The following is a 15,679-nucleotide window of genomic DNA, read 5'->3' as shown; positions in this document are numbered from 1 at the left end:
GTCTTTGATCCATTTGGACTTGAGTTTTGTGCATTATGATAAATATGGGTCTATTTTCATTCTTCTACATGTTGATATCCAGTTATGCCAGCACTATTTGTTAAATATGCTTTCTGTTTTCCATTTGATATTTTTAGCTTCTTTGTCAAAAATCAGGTGTTCAAAGGATCGTGGATTAATATCCAGGTCTTCTTTTCAGTTCAATTGGTCCTCCTGTCTGTTCTTATGCCAATACCAGGCTGTTTTCAGTACTGTAGCTCTGTAGTAGAGTTTGAAGTTCATTTTTTGTTTTTACTTCAAAAGAAATCATCTTTCTTTCCCTAGTTTCAGCTACTCTCCCCCTGCTTCTGATCTACCCTAATTTAGTCCCATTTGTACTCTGTCAAACAGTATTGATCAAAAATAAGATTAATTACAGAGAACATGTAAATTAGATATAGTTTGGTTTTCTTTAAAGATAATGAGTAAGAAATTTCCCAGATAATTTGGTTTGGATGGATATAACTTCACTTTCATTTTTATAGCAAAGAAATCTCCATACAATCATAATAAACAGTGGTAATTAGACTTAACACTAGAAGTGCTGCACAGTGATGGAATTTTAAAAGGAAATTTTACTAGATCTCTGATCAAAGGCATTTTTTTGGCTGGTGACTTGTGTGTCTCCTTTTCAGTTGTAGGCATCACCCTTGTAAATCAACACGTGTTACAGAATTCACATTGCCTCACAAGTTTTGCCTGATGGCCAATATTCCAATCACATTGATAAATGCTACTTCAGCTGATTTTTAGGATACAAAGTATCTACTCTTGACTCTATAATGTGTGTGCTTATTTCTTTAGTAGCTACCTAAGTAAATGTTCCAGGCAACTCTGGTTAGAATAAAACTGACATTCTGCAGTGCAAATCTACATCAGTTAATCAGCCCAGATTACAGAAATGATTGTTTTTCTAAAAATAGCTCTCCAGGTAAAGTGTTTGCTAGACAAACATGACAGCCCAAGTTCTAGCTACAATTAACTATCTGAAGATGTATTAGTAAGCAAAAGTTTTTGCTATGCTATGGTAAATAAACCATGTGACACTGTATGGGCTAAGACTTTAGCTTTCATTTTGGGTAAAATGGGTACCATTGCTGTGTTTCAGCACAGGACATAGACAGCATCTTTTTGTGTCATAGTCAGGTCAATTATAATAATAAATCTTGTCAGTGATTCACATTTCCCTGTTTAAGATAGAAATTCTCGGATCCATTTATTTTTATTGAGGGGGTGAGTTAAGACAGAGTCTCACTATTTAGCTATGATGCCATCCTGGAACTCACTATGCAAATAAACTGATCTCAAACTCACAGAGATCCCCCTTGCCTCTGGCTCCTCAGTGCTGAGGCTAATGTGTGCGCCACCATACACAGTTCGGATCCATTTTGTAAATCAAAGCAAACATTTATTGTAAGGTACATACAAAATTAAAATAGCAGTTTTCAAATATATGAAATTTACTATTAAGGTTGGAAAGATGTACAAGAGAATAATAGACAGAAGTGGTGGAGTACACCTGTCATCCCATCACTCAGGAGGCTGAGCCAGGAGTTTTGACGTAAGCTTGGGACCATGTTGGCTTATATAGTAAGACTGTCTCAAAACAATGTAAAGAGAGCAAGTACAAGACTAAAATAGATACAGAATTAACAACATGCAAACCAAAACAGAAGGCAAAATAAGAATTAGGAGAAGAGTGCTTTCTCTTTTTAATTGTTTTTATTGCACTATACATTTTCTTCACTCCCCTCCCTTCCTCCCCTCTCCCCTACATGTGTACTCACTCGTAAGTAGCCTTTAGACAAAAAGCAAAGAAAAACCAGTCTACAGTCCACAACCCCAGAGAACCTAGACAACAAAGAGGACCCTAGGAGAGACATAGCTGGATTATTTGATGATTTTGTTTTCAGTTTTATGGGAAATTTCACACTATTTGCTGTAATGATTGTACTAATTTATATTCCCACAAACAGTGTCCAAGCTATCCCTTTACTTCACATCTTCATATTGGCTTTGACTATATTTTCTTTATTATTGTCCCTTTTAAAATCATCTATCTTCAGTGCTTGGCACAAACACATAGGAATTGAGAAAACAGGCAAATTTCTTTTAAAAATCTATAGTTTTCTCATATTAATAGCTGTATTGTGTGTAACATTAATATTTTTTTCTTAGTGCTTCCTTTCATCCAGTGGCATAAATTGAGATTTGAATTATCTTGAGTGGAAGGAATGATCATATGCAAGCTTGTTTCTATACATCACACACACACACACACGTGTGTGTATGTGTCTAGATTTATTTACTCATAGAAAAGAAATACTGTTTCCAAATGACAATCCATTATAAATAAATAAGAATGACCTGATTGTTCTAGCCCCCTCAGTTAATCATACCAACACTATAAAGTTAACACTACACCACACCAGCCACTCTTCCTGACTTGCTAGCTATGTAAGGATATATGCATATATAATACACATTCAATTGCACATGAGTATAGACAAGGCTTGTATGCTAATATATATATATGTACACATGCATATACCCTCTTGTTCAAATATGTATAAACACATATATTGTTTTCATAAAATAGAAGCTATCCCAAATTGAGTTTGTGATTCAATTTGCATTTTCAGTTTCACTCTGCTTTTAAATGTATCTAGGCAAAAATGAGGTCTTGTCAGCTGTCCCTGAGCGCTCTTCCATTATTTGTGTCATTATTACTGCTGCATAATCTGGACATAAAAAAACATGGTGCTGTAACAAATGACTTCCCAGCACTGACAGTTACAGCAGTGGCATTTCAGTACTGATGACAGTTTTCTCAGCAAGCTATCTGGCCAGGTTTACATAAAGCAAAAAGGAAATGGTTGCCACTGTTCACATTAAATGCAAACTGTTTGCTGTAACTTTGTCTCAGTTTCAGTTTACTATAAAACCTCTTTCATTCCGAGATGGTGAGATTTAATCTGGTTTCAAGTTGGAAAAATATATTCTGTGGGTTCCTGTGTGTAATTCTTCCTTCTACCTTAATAGGGACTTTAAAGGCTAATGTTTTTTAAAGTTGTGTGGGGTTTTGATTGCTTAAATTTTATAGACTTTGAATTTTTATTTCAGGGTGAGGCTTGTTATGACTGTTTCCCAATGGACTGCTAATAGAAGTTCGCTTGTCTAGCCCATGTGCTAGATGCTGTCAGTATCAAACTGCCTTTGACTTTCACACTTCTCGAGGGACTAGTAATTGTTGTGTTCAAACAGCCTGTAATTGCGATCCCGCTGGCTTTCTCAGCACACTTCTGGCTATTAGAACCATTAAACAACTCAGCACCTGTTAACGGCATTGTAAATATTCAGCCCTGCTTGTGTGCAGGTTAAGTCCAATACAGAGAAACCTTACAGAGCGCAGTCGCATAAATTAGAGTTTCTGACAAGTCAATTATTGTGAAACTGCGTTTCTCTGGGAAAGAAATGAAATAGCATGCTGACAAAAGGGAGGCTTTCTGTTTGTAGCGGAGGAAGATAATGACTTGATGATTCGACACAGTGAGCATGAAACTGCACTCTGCCCGTTAGCTGTAATTAAACAGTTGTGTAAGAATCGCTGTTTAAATAACCAGTAAATTATAAATCTTGTACAACATGAAAACAGACCTTTTTAGTTAGCTGCCACATGCTTTTTCAAGGGAGTAAAGTGATTATTGAAAATAATGATATGTTCTTTTACTTAGATTAGAAACTGGGCGGAACAGCTCACTGATTAAAAAGAAAAAAAAAAAGAATATGTTGTGTACCCAATCAGACCTCTCAAAATGTTATGATTCCTAAAACATAATTGTTACATTTATATTATTTTATAATATATCATAATGATGAATCTAATTATGATAGAACATATACTCTAGACTATTTTAATGTTTTAAGTGATCTTGCCTTCAGACTGAATATTAAACCACAAAATGTGCTTCAAAAAAGTCAGTGAAATTTTGTTCCTCACACTGAAATTGTGTTCTTCCAGTTGTGACAATGAGAACTTAATCACATTCAGAAAAAATTTAGGAATGTTTATCAGTAACAACTTTAAATATTTCCTTTTAGAATAAGTTGATTGGCTGGATTGTGAATAATTCTTTGTGAGATAATTGCATTCTCAGAGACAGCATTGTTTGATCCAAGTGTTTTCTCTTACCTATTGATTTTAAATGATTACAAAGGGTTTCCCCCAACTGCGTTATTTGGAGGAAATTAATCTTTAAAAGCATTTAGAGGCAAAATTCACCACCAAAACAGAATTATAGTGAATAAAGTAAAATTAAATATAGTGGATGAAGCAAAATCTATGTGGAAAACATCTATGTTAAGGAGATTTATAATTTATGGCCTTAAATAGTTTTACATCTAACACTTATTGTATTATAAAATGGCAAGTTGGCATTACACTTAAATATTTAAGATAATGATTATTAGTAGAAACAGTATCCATGGGCTTTTTTATTAATAACCTAATAAATTTATAGATAAAAGGGGAATGTTAATTTTTGTTTCGTGATAATATTGTTTTCTATAAATTTAGTTGCATTGAGGATATTTTCTTAGTTTAAGAAATTACTACACATGCATTTTCTTACATGCATTATTTTTAATTTAGGATAGCTTTATTAAACTGAATTGGTGCAGACAGTTGTTGATCATATGGAAATGTAAAGGCTTAGCAAGTCCAAAGAATGTCAAATACAGAGAGTCCTTACATAGCAGAAAATTTGAGATATCATATTTTAGGGATTTAAATTAGAGAGGAAACAGACTTTAATAAGTTAGAAATTTGTGTATTTGTAATACTTCAAATATCCAGAATTGTTATTATTTTATCCTTTATGTATATGGTGTTTTGCCTGCATTTATGCCTGTGAACCATGTGTTTGCATGGTATAGGTGGAGGCCAAAAGGGTGCACAGGATCTTCTGGAACTGGAGTTAAAGACAGTGTGCACCACCACCCTTTGGGTGCTGGGTATTAAACCAGGGTCCAGAATTGTTGTTTGCAGTTTAAAGCAGAAAGAGTGATCCTAACTAACTCATTACTCATTTCCTAAGGGAAAGGAAATAGTTCCTCACTTTTTCTAATGCTTCTTTTTCATTTCCACATAGGCCTGGAATGTGAATATGAGCATTTTGTTTAGATTAATGATACAGAGGTTCAGCACTTATTCTTTACCTTCATTGAAAATGCAACATTGAAAAGAGGCTATTTGTTTGAACAACAGTAGTCTTTCCATGAGCAAAAAGTAACTGTAGCTTGATTCATGAAAGGTTATTTTGCTAAATAAAATCTAATCCTTTACTGGTTGTTCCTCAGTGAAGACTTGGATGAATGTAGACATTTCAAATTCTAGTGTCTTGTGAGTTTCACTGGAGACACGCTGTGGTGCTCTACATCATTTGCACTATCTTCTTTCTATGTTAATTTTATCCTGACATGATTTTAATTCCTCATTTAAATACTTTTAAATAAGTTTTAACTTCCAGTGAAGTTTGAAATGTCGCTGTGAAAAGTCATCTTTGCAGTGTTTTTCTAGCCCTCTGTGATGGGGATTTTATATGGGCCTCTTTCATTTGAGGTTGGTAACAGTTTTTTCCAATGCTGTTGAAACATTGAAGCTACCATGGTGGTATTTTAGATGAAGAGTTTGTAAGCCTTTAACATCACTTTCAGTTCTACTCTGGTCCTTTCTTGAACCGAGAAGAGAGGTAGGATATTACAGAGTTCTCCATGCTGATTACTGTGGAACTTACTGGCAGGAATTTGGAAACTGCCATTGTTGTTCGTGTCACCTTCACCTTCTGTGTTCCTTCCCAGGTACAGCAGACTCCTTGTTCTGCATTTGCCTTTCTTTGTTGCAGTGGAGAATGAATGGTCAGATAAATTAAATGCTCGTAGAGGTTTTATTTGGAAAATATTCAGAGCTGGGTGTTTGTGTTTGCTGTGTACTACAAATTACAGTGCTTTATTTTAGCTTGATGATTTCCTTTCCAGATGATAGAACACCATTTTTTTGCATAAGCATCAGAAAAATTCTCAAATTTTCCTAGAGGCACTCATCTACTACTAAGATCAGTAGCTCTGATTTCTTTGTAAAATTGTTAAGGGTAAATTTTATAATAAAAGGTGTGTGTGTGTGTGTGTGTGTGTGTGTGTGTGTACATGTATATGTGTATTATCATATGATCATATGATTTCAGTCAAACATTGCATTTCACACTTTCTAAATTCAGTAGATAAGGTTACTTTAGAATAGATGGGTAAAATGAATTAATATCAAATGTAACATAAGAAAGTGTTTTTCATGTGACGTACTGTTTTATATGCCTACTTTACATATTTTAAATATGAAAAAGAAACATATTTTCTTTTTCATTGGTGTTGGCAAAGTTTAGTACTGGGCCGTTGACCTATAAAATGGGAATATTGACTGTGTTTGTTTTACTTTTTCATTCCATTTTATATTTACTGTAATTTCATGCTTTTAAAATTCTGAAAAGATCATAAAGCTGATGTGACAATTTTAGAAGACACATCTTGAAACTTTCCTCACTTTTTTCCTAGCTACTACAGCTTGGATGATGTCAGCCACGACTCCACGAACAAGTTCCTGTCACATCTGATTGAGAAGTCTCTGGTTGAGTTGGAGCTTTCCCACTGCATTGAAGTTGGAGAGGTGGGACTCTGATCCAGCTTTTGACAGAGGGTGATGGGGTTTGTGCTATTAAAATTTACAACAAATCTGTAATAGTAGTAACCACAGTGTGAACTATTACTCTCTTAGGAATGTGGACCTCCACTGTACACTTACCTTGTTCTACCTTTATTTGAAATAGGATAACCGCAGCATTGAGCCACTAGAATGTGGTCGAATTGCCTCCTATTACTATTTGAAGCACAAAACAGTCAAAATGTTCAAGGACCGTTTGAAACCTGAGTGCAGCATTGAAGAACTGCTTTCAATTCTAAGTGTGAGTCTTACACTACTTTGACTTATATATTTCAATGCCGAGTGTGGTTTTTTACACTACTGTGATTCATATATTTTATAACTTCTCTTATAATTTGGAAATTATATTGTTTCCAGGTCAGAAAATTTTTCCTGAGAGTGTACAGGAGTGTCTTCTTTCTTTCAAACAAGGGTTCTTTCCATTTTCATATGTAGGATTATCTTGGAACAGATGTGATGATATGACCTGTCCTGAGCAGGATCCTCCTGAGTAGGATAGGTGCTGTTGGTATGTGAGCCCAAATTAGTGGTCTACTTTGTATTCCCCAAAGCAAACCTGATGACTCAGTGTCCCCTCTGACATTGAAAACTTGCTGTTCGTTTATTTGGGTGGCTCTGTTGAGTACTCTGATGTTACTAAAAAGCCTTTTCTTAAGGATCCATATGATTAAATTTTATTTTAAATCAACACCATGAAAGCTTTTAAATGCCACTTCCATTTCCCATCTATCTCCTTCTAAGAAAGGGAACAAGATGTATCATATGGTAAATCTACTATACTCTTTCTCCTCTTTCCCAAAAAAAAAAAAAACAAAAAACTAAAACCTAAGTTTAATGTTGAAGTTTAAGGCGTACTCTGCACAAGGGGTGAGGGTCTTACTTTGCTTGCACATTTAAGAACTATAAACTGGCTGGCAAAAGCTCCATGGATCTACCTGTCTCTACTTCCAAGTGACAGGTGTATGTCACAATGTCTGGCTCTTTATGCAGATGGGAGGGATCCAAATGAAGTTCTTGGTGTTTATATAGCAGGCATTTTGCCTACTGGTTCATATCCCTCGCCCACTATAGTATTTTCTTAAATTTAATTTGTTAGTAATGAAATTGTCTCATTTCTGGAGCTAGAGAGATGGCTCAGCAGTTAAGAGCACGTGCTGCCCTTCCAGAGAACCCAAGTTTGATTCCTAACATACGTGTCAAGCAGCTCATAACTTCATGTAACTCAAAATGCAGGAGATCCAACACCTGCTTCTATCTTCTAGGGACCCTCATACCCAGGACATGCAGGCATGCATGTGCACATTCACTGACCCACACACATAACTCTGTGCAGACTGAACAGGTTGTATTTCTTTCTTTAGAAGTGTGTGTGTGTGTGTGTGTGTGTGTGTGTGTGTGTGTGTGTGTGTGTGTGTGTGTGTTAGCAGTTAAAGAGATAGAGGCCATCAATTTGAGAGACAGCAAAGGAGGTATGCATAGGAATGGTTGGAGGGAGGAAACGGAAGGGGGAATAATGAAAGTATATTTTAATGTAAAACATGAAAATTATTTAAAAGATAAAGATTTTTTTTAGAAATAAATCTTTTTTATACAAAGAAGAATTTCTCATGTTTTAAGCTACACATATTTGACCTTTTTGTTTTGTGTTAATCATAATACAGAAATTATGTTCATTGAAATATCCTCTTTTCTGAGAAATGTCACAGTATCATTGTTACTGGCAGAAAAAAAAATGATTTGGAAGACGACTATGGAAGAAGAAAAGTATATCAAAACATTGATTCACCAAAAGCTTTAAAAACATGAGCCTGTCACTTCCCTTCAGTTATTATCAAGGAGATTTCTTAATTGCTTACACCTTTTCTCCTGTGGGAGAGGATAATTATATAGACTTTTACACTAAGTCATGTATGTGACTTAAAAATAAACTGGAATTCATAGCATCTATATAATCTTTTACAAATTGCTTTCTACTTTTCTGAGGAAATAGAATTTCTTTTGGAATAGGAATATAGTGACTTTATTGACTTTGTAGTATTTACCAGAAAAGAATTTTTCTTTTGAAAGTAAAAGAAAATATTTAATCAGGTCACCTTATCATATCCTTTTTAATTAATATTTTTGGAACTGAACCTTCCACTTTACAGTACTTCATAGTAGAAGAATGGCATGACTGATTTAAAAAAATTGGTCTGTTAGTTCCATTTATATCTAGCTACTAATTCCTATTCTCTGTGTCCTTTTCCTCTATCCTCAGGATGCTTGGGATGAGCTCAGTAGTTTTCACAATGGTGATTCTGTTATCACCTTTCACCAAAGTATAGAGGCAACAGGAAGTTTCTGTATTTGCAGGTGATACTAAATTCTTTTACATAATAAAAATTAATAAGTAAGGAACTTAGCAGAGATTGCATTAAAAAAATAGGTATATCAAAAATAGTTTATTCATTACATCAGTGGTTCTCAATCTGGATATTACAACCCCTCTGGGGGGTCACATAGCAGATATATCCTGCATACCATTATGAGTCATAACAATATCTAAATTGCAGTTCTGAAGTAGAATGAAATAATTTTATGGTTGGTGTCACTGCAGCATGAGGAACTGAATTAAGGAGTTGAACCATTAGGATGGTTGAGAACCACTGCTCTAAATGTTATTCTCTGTTCTTCATGGTCACCTTTTAACCATATATTTTATGTTGATTCTTCTTGCTAATTGTGTATATATAGAGTGAGAGGCACTTGAGATCAAGATATGAAATCATAGGCAATATCAGTGGATATTGTAATTGACGGATAAGCTGTGATCTGTGGCAGAGTGACACTTAGATACTGCTAAAACCAGTCAGAGTTCTGCTTGTTTTCAGAAGAAAAATTTTAAAGACAAAACAAAATGCATATTCTGTCCTCCTTGTTAATCTCCTGGGGATATTTGATGTGTACAGTTCTGTTGACCTCAAGTTTGGAGGACATTGTAGAGAATACTGAATGGCCCAGACTGAGTGTCTAAAGCCTAGCAAGGTGGACTTTGGATCACTGTATGTGTTGTCCGAACAGAAGCAACTTTTACTCTTGTGACATGTTCATAATTGGGAACTGATTCTATCAGATCTTAGAAGTGCAATTTTGAATCATCACTTGTAGACCAAAGACATAAACTTTTTCAAAAGAGTCAGAATAAGTACACTGCCAATGAACTATTTTTAGAAGATGGAAGTGTGTGTGTGTGACCAGGATTGTTTCTCTTTAGGTCAGGAAAGCGGGGCTGCATTAGGAGCAGACTTACCTGGTACATGCATGTCTTTTCTGTCTGTTTGCCCTGTAGATGCTTGTCTTTTCTGTCTGTTTGCCCTGTAGATGCTTTAGGGAGATTTTTAACCTTCAGAATATTCTGGAGGTTTTTCCTTTGGGTGTTACAGCCTACTATATTTGCAGTAATAATTTCTGCTGATTATTTCATCATTCTGTATTGTGCTGAAACTGTTCTCCTCAGTAATCTTATTCCACAGTAGGAACACACAAATAAAAAATTACTTTTAACTATCTACTATATGCTTTGCACTTTATGTATATTACTTATAAGCCTCAACAACTTCCTATGGTATAATCATATAAATAATAAAAACCAATTTTAGTAATAATGAGCTGCTTCATAACCCATGGGAAGTAGTTCTTTAGGTCTCCCCAATACCTAACCTCTCCTAGACACATTTTATCTTATCTTGTAGGTCAGTTCTAGCTTAAAAAAAATAAACATTAAGTTTTAACATCATATAATTTTAAAAATAAATTAGAGTTAGTTTTAAAATTTTGTGTGATCTTGTAACCTAGATTGTAAGTATTGAATATAAATGTTAATCACTGACAAAAATAATCATTTTAGTACTCCTTGTTGGAAATGTATATTTAAAGTTTTAAACCATCTGATGCTATTTTGAAAAGATCGGGTATTTTATAAGAACACTTGCCAAGCCTTTTTCTACACCATGAATTAATAAGCTTCATAATTAAGGCAGCTGCTTCACACCTCTATTGTTAACCAGTGACATTACATCTGTCCTGCTCCATTGATGCCCTCCTCCTACTTATTGAAGCATTTAGCAGTTTTGGCAACAGGGATTACAAAGCTTGTAGTTAGTAGTCTAATTAGGAATAAGTGAAAATCCTGAGGGAAAAGTACATTTCAAAAGTAATTTGAAGAATCTCTTAATGATGCTGGCACAACTCCAGAGCAGAAAGTGTCCATCGTCATGGCACAGCAGGGTCAGGTTTGATGTGTTTCGTAGGTGTTTAAAAAGCAGCTATTTTAAAACAGCAATGAAAGTGAAAACTTTCAAAGCTGGAGAATCTATTGCCACATAGTTTTAACTGTGTGTTTCCTTAGGGTATTAATAGCTGAAAGAAATCGAAAATATAGTCTTAATGTACCTTATGCCTCTCGAATTTTCAGACCTTTTTTTTTAGTGTAAGAATTATTTGTCTGAAAAAAAAGAATTATTTGTCTGTTGTTCTTGTAACTGGGCAGAAACATGAAGTTATTCTTGTTTACATAAAGCATGGTATTATATGCATATATGTCAGATACTTTACAAATTATTAATCTCTTATTTCCCAGCAAAGATTCGAATAAAAGAACAGACTTCATACATTAAAATACAGCAATTTCAAATTTTTTAAAGTTTCAGATATATATAAATTTATAATCAATAAATTTTCAGCTTTGGCAGTACTTCTTTCCCAAGCTGATTTATCTATCAGAATAGTCAGTGTATAACTATTTCAGTAATTGAGTACCTTAATGCTTATATCTTGTCATTTTGTAGTATACTACAAATCTTGTGGTATAAAATTACAAAAACATCTTTCTCCAACTTACAAGGTGGTTAAAAAAATAAGTGATAATTTTTAAAGAAAGTTAAAATAACAGGCCTATTATAAATAGTACTTTGGGGAGGGGACTTAGCTTGTAAAATGAAAGAGTTCATTAAAGAAAAAAAAATGAAAGCAAGGTTAACTAACAGTGGACACCACAACCTCAGTGGCCTTCCATTTCCACCTAACCTCATGGCAGTCACAAGGTCCCATCTGCTGCTCAGTATCCCATGTGGGGAATCCTGATGTGATACATTCCAAGGTTTGTGAGGAGAGTATCCCTATACCTCAGCCTGGGGGCTGCCTGGCATCTTTGGAAGAGGCACAGATGGCAAATGTCTTTTATAAAGTATCTTTTTATTCTCTTCATCCTTTACCCTTGAGACTGTCTTTCTTTATTCTCCATTATTTCTTAGTTTCTCCCAGAATTGTAGATTTATAAGCTTTCTTCAACCAAGTGAAAAGAACTATTTTACTGGTAAAAGATGTCAATCTGAAATAAGTTTGTTACTGTTTAGAAGACCAAAGTTCTTAACCTATTAGGTTCTGAATATATGATGTATGTGATAATACCTAGAATTAGTTTTGTGGTCAGTTTTTGTTCATTTTTGTTTTCTCATTACTTTTGTTTTCCTCAATGAGTACACAAAACATAACTATCAATTACTAGTATTCTAAAACTTGGTAGATTTTTTTATTAAGGCATGAGTTACAATACTAAATTATTAATAAACTTAATCTTTCCTCCATAAACAATTCAACTTTATTATTTAAAAATTTAAATACCCTCCCTCGTCTAACATGATACAGTATGGAGAAATCATAAAAATTTCTAAGTTCTGCACTGTCGTAAGAGCAGCGGGCTGCTTCCCGCCACCTGGCTAGCTTTACCCAAAATAATTACACGGAAACTGTATTCTTCTAACTAATGGACCAAACAGTATTTAAAAGAATACAGTTTCCTTGTAATTATTTCGGGTGTAAAGCTAGCCGGTTGGCAGGACACAGCCCCGTCGCTCCTACTACACTGCACAGTTCCAAGAGTCAAGACAATGTTAGACTCAGGTCTCCCAAGCAACTTAGGAAATGTCATGTCTGCTTTCTCTTTGATGTTTTGTACTTTTTTTTGCTGTTTCTTCATATTGTTTTACCATCTTATCTAAATTTGCAAAACATGTAAAAAGCATTTGCTCATAACTTTCTTAGCCTAAACTATCGATAGAAATATTTTATTATTGCTTGTTCAAAATCTGTAAGTGTTCTTGTCCAGTACTGACCCTAAATACAGCTGAGTAGAACCAAAGAAATAGAAGGCACATCCCTGTATTTTAAAGGAATTTTTGCTAGAACAAACAAACTTAGGGCCATAATGGTAGAAGCTTGTGTTTGTGTCTGGCGTTGCTACTCAATACTGCTTTAAATGTCCATGGGAAGTGTTCAGTCCAGATCAAAACATTCAGAGCAAAAACTTGATGGCATTGTCGTCTCTGAAAATCAGAGTTCCCAGCCTGGTAGAATTAGATCAAATGCACATAGGGTCATCAGGGCACATTTGCTGAGGGTGCTTCTACTTAGTGCAGGGATTATGAAGGCCTTGAAAAGACAAGGGAAGTTTGCAAATTTTTTTCCAAGGAACCCTATCATGAATTATTTGACAGAATATGCAATTAATAATTTTGGTTTTTAAAAACAAGTTTGTGAGATATAATCCACCTTATCATGCCACCAATCATTTGAATTATATAGTCAGAATCAGTCAGTCATCTCCACAGTTTTACGACCGCTTATTGCCCAAGAAAGAAACTGCATTGCAGTCATTCCCCATCTCTGTGGTTTCATTGTTTCCCTACAGCTTCACAAGCAGTGTGCCTTCTGCCTTTGTCTGATGTGTGCTCTCTAGCTATAATTATATATCCCCTGCCCTCCTACATAGACCTCTGGTCACTTATGCCCTAGCAACCACTACTGCATTCCTTTCTTTTTATGAGAACAGCTTTTATGTATGGGTTTCATACATGAATGAGATTTCATTCATTCTTTCTTTGCATCTTTTTGTGTTCGTCTTTCTGTGCATGGCTTGTTTCACTTAAAATAATGTTCGCTAGGTTTAGCCATATTGTCACAATGAACAGAATTTATTTTCAAACCTGAATCACATTGATATTTGTGTGCTTTATTTTCCTTATCAATTTGTCATTTGATCAGTAAGATAGCTAAGTTTATCATGTTTGTGAATGAGCTTCGGTAACATGGAAGAGCATATATCACTTTTCTGTATTGATTTCATTTTCTCTGGTTATATATGTACAAGTGGGGTTGCCGAATTATTTAGTAGTTCTGATTTTGTGAGAAGCTTCTACACAGTTCCACATAATAGTTGTTCTAGTTCAGATTTCCACCTAGAATGTATAAGAACTCTCATTTCTGCACACCACTGCCAATTTTTTTTCTTCTTTTTAACAGTAGCCACTAATATGTTATGGTGGTTGGGGCGGAAGGCATCCATCACTTTGATTTGCATACAACTGATTTTTAATCATGCTTACTGTTTTTACATGCTCATTGATCATTTGTATGCCTTCTGGAAATTATCTGTTCAGGGCTTTGCCTGATTTTGTTTCATTTTTTTAAGACCTTGAGCAGTCCATGCATGTATATAATATATTTTGATCATATCTTACCCCTCTATGACTTCCCTCCTAAACCTCAATACTACCCCCTAGTTCTCTCAACTCCATGTAATTATTATTTTTAGTAAACCACCAAGTACAAAGTCCATGCTTTGCAGCTACTGAGGAGTATGTATGAAATCATCCACTGGAAAGTGGTTAACCTATGAGAGCCACACCCTTCCCTATCCCCTGTCAGATGCCACTAGCTCCTCTGGGGTCTTAGGAGCCCTCCCTTATCTATGCTAAGATTTTGACTGCCTTGACTGGCTTATTCAGGTTGCCTTCTTGAGCACAACAGCCTTGTCATGTACTGAAGACACCATTTCACAACAATTGTCCCCAAACCCTGAGTCTTTTCATCTTCATGCACCCTCTTCTGTGCTGTTCCCTGGTCCCCAAGGTAGATAGTAAGACATAAATGTCCTTTTGGGGTTGAGCATTCCACAGATATTTCTCTGTTTTTTGGCAAGTTATGAATCTATATTATGACCTGATGCTGCGAAAGAGTTTCTCTGAAGAAGACTGAGAACTGATATAGACAACCATTGTGGATATTAGTATTTAGAAGGCAGTCTGATACTGATTTAGCAAAATAATAATGCATTCTCCCCTCTGGCCTCTATTAGTTTCCCAAGCAACAAGTTTTTGATCAGATTTATATACCAGGCATTTGTTTTCTCCTGTGGAGAGGACTTAAGTCCAGTCAGATTGATGGCTACTTCTGTAACAATCATGCCCCTGCTCTATCCAGGGACTTGTCTTTTCAGGCTGATTATTATGGTAACTTACAGGATTTACAGCTCCTTAAGACTGTTGGTGACTTTTCTTCCCCAGCTGCATGACACTTCCTGGTTCTGTGAAAGCTACCCAGCAGGGAGTGAGGCAAAGAGTGCCTTATCTTTAGCAGCAGGGTCTTACTGTCAGATTATGGTAGGCAACAGAAGCAATAGCAATAGCTCTTATTGTAGTGAGTCTCTGGAACTCCTCCCCAGTCATCAACTTGGAGACATTCTACACTTGTCTTTTGTTCATTGTTGATAGAACTGATCTTTTCCTAGCTGTTCTGATGTTTATGTTCCTTTTTCTACTGCAGCTTGGAAGTATTTTCTCTTATTCTGTATGCTGTATCAGTATTCTGGTTTTTATCGTGATTATTTTTATTTGGACTTTGTTTAATTTCTGCTTTTTCTTTTTGTTCTTTCTGTGTCTAAACTTCTTAGTTTAATATGATCCTATTTTGGGAGCTCAGTCCAGTGTTCCAGTGTGGGTCTCTGTCTCTATCTCCATCCATCGCCAGATGAAGGTTCTATGGTGATATGCA

General features: G+C 35.3%; 1 protein-coding gene across 1 annotated transcript in view; it reads left to right on the top strand.

Annotated features, from left to right (window-relative positions):
- Window positions 1–15,679, top strand: part of Ascc3 (activating signal cointegrator 1 complex subunit 3) — a 315,331-nt gene that overhangs the window by 226,254 nt on the left and 73,398 nt on the right. Inside the window, exons 35-36 of the mRNA XM_005363511.2 lie at window positions 6,646–6,757; window positions 6,918–7,052. Coding sequence (XP_005363568.1) covers window positions 6,646–6,757; window positions 6,918–7,052 — 247 coding nt within the window. The remainder of the gene's footprint in view (window positions 1–6,645; window positions 6,758–6,917; window positions 7,053–15,679) is intronic.

This window comes from Microtus ochrogaster, linkage group LG9 (assembly GCF_000317375.1).
Source record: "Microtus ochrogaster isolate Prairie Vole_2 linkage group LG9, MicOch1.0, whole genome shotgun sequence".
Lineage (NCBI taxonomy): Eukaryota > Metazoa > Chordata > Mammalia > Rodentia > Cricetidae > Microtus > Microtus ochrogaster.
This window is presented reverse-complemented; position numbering and strand designations above follow the sequence as displayed.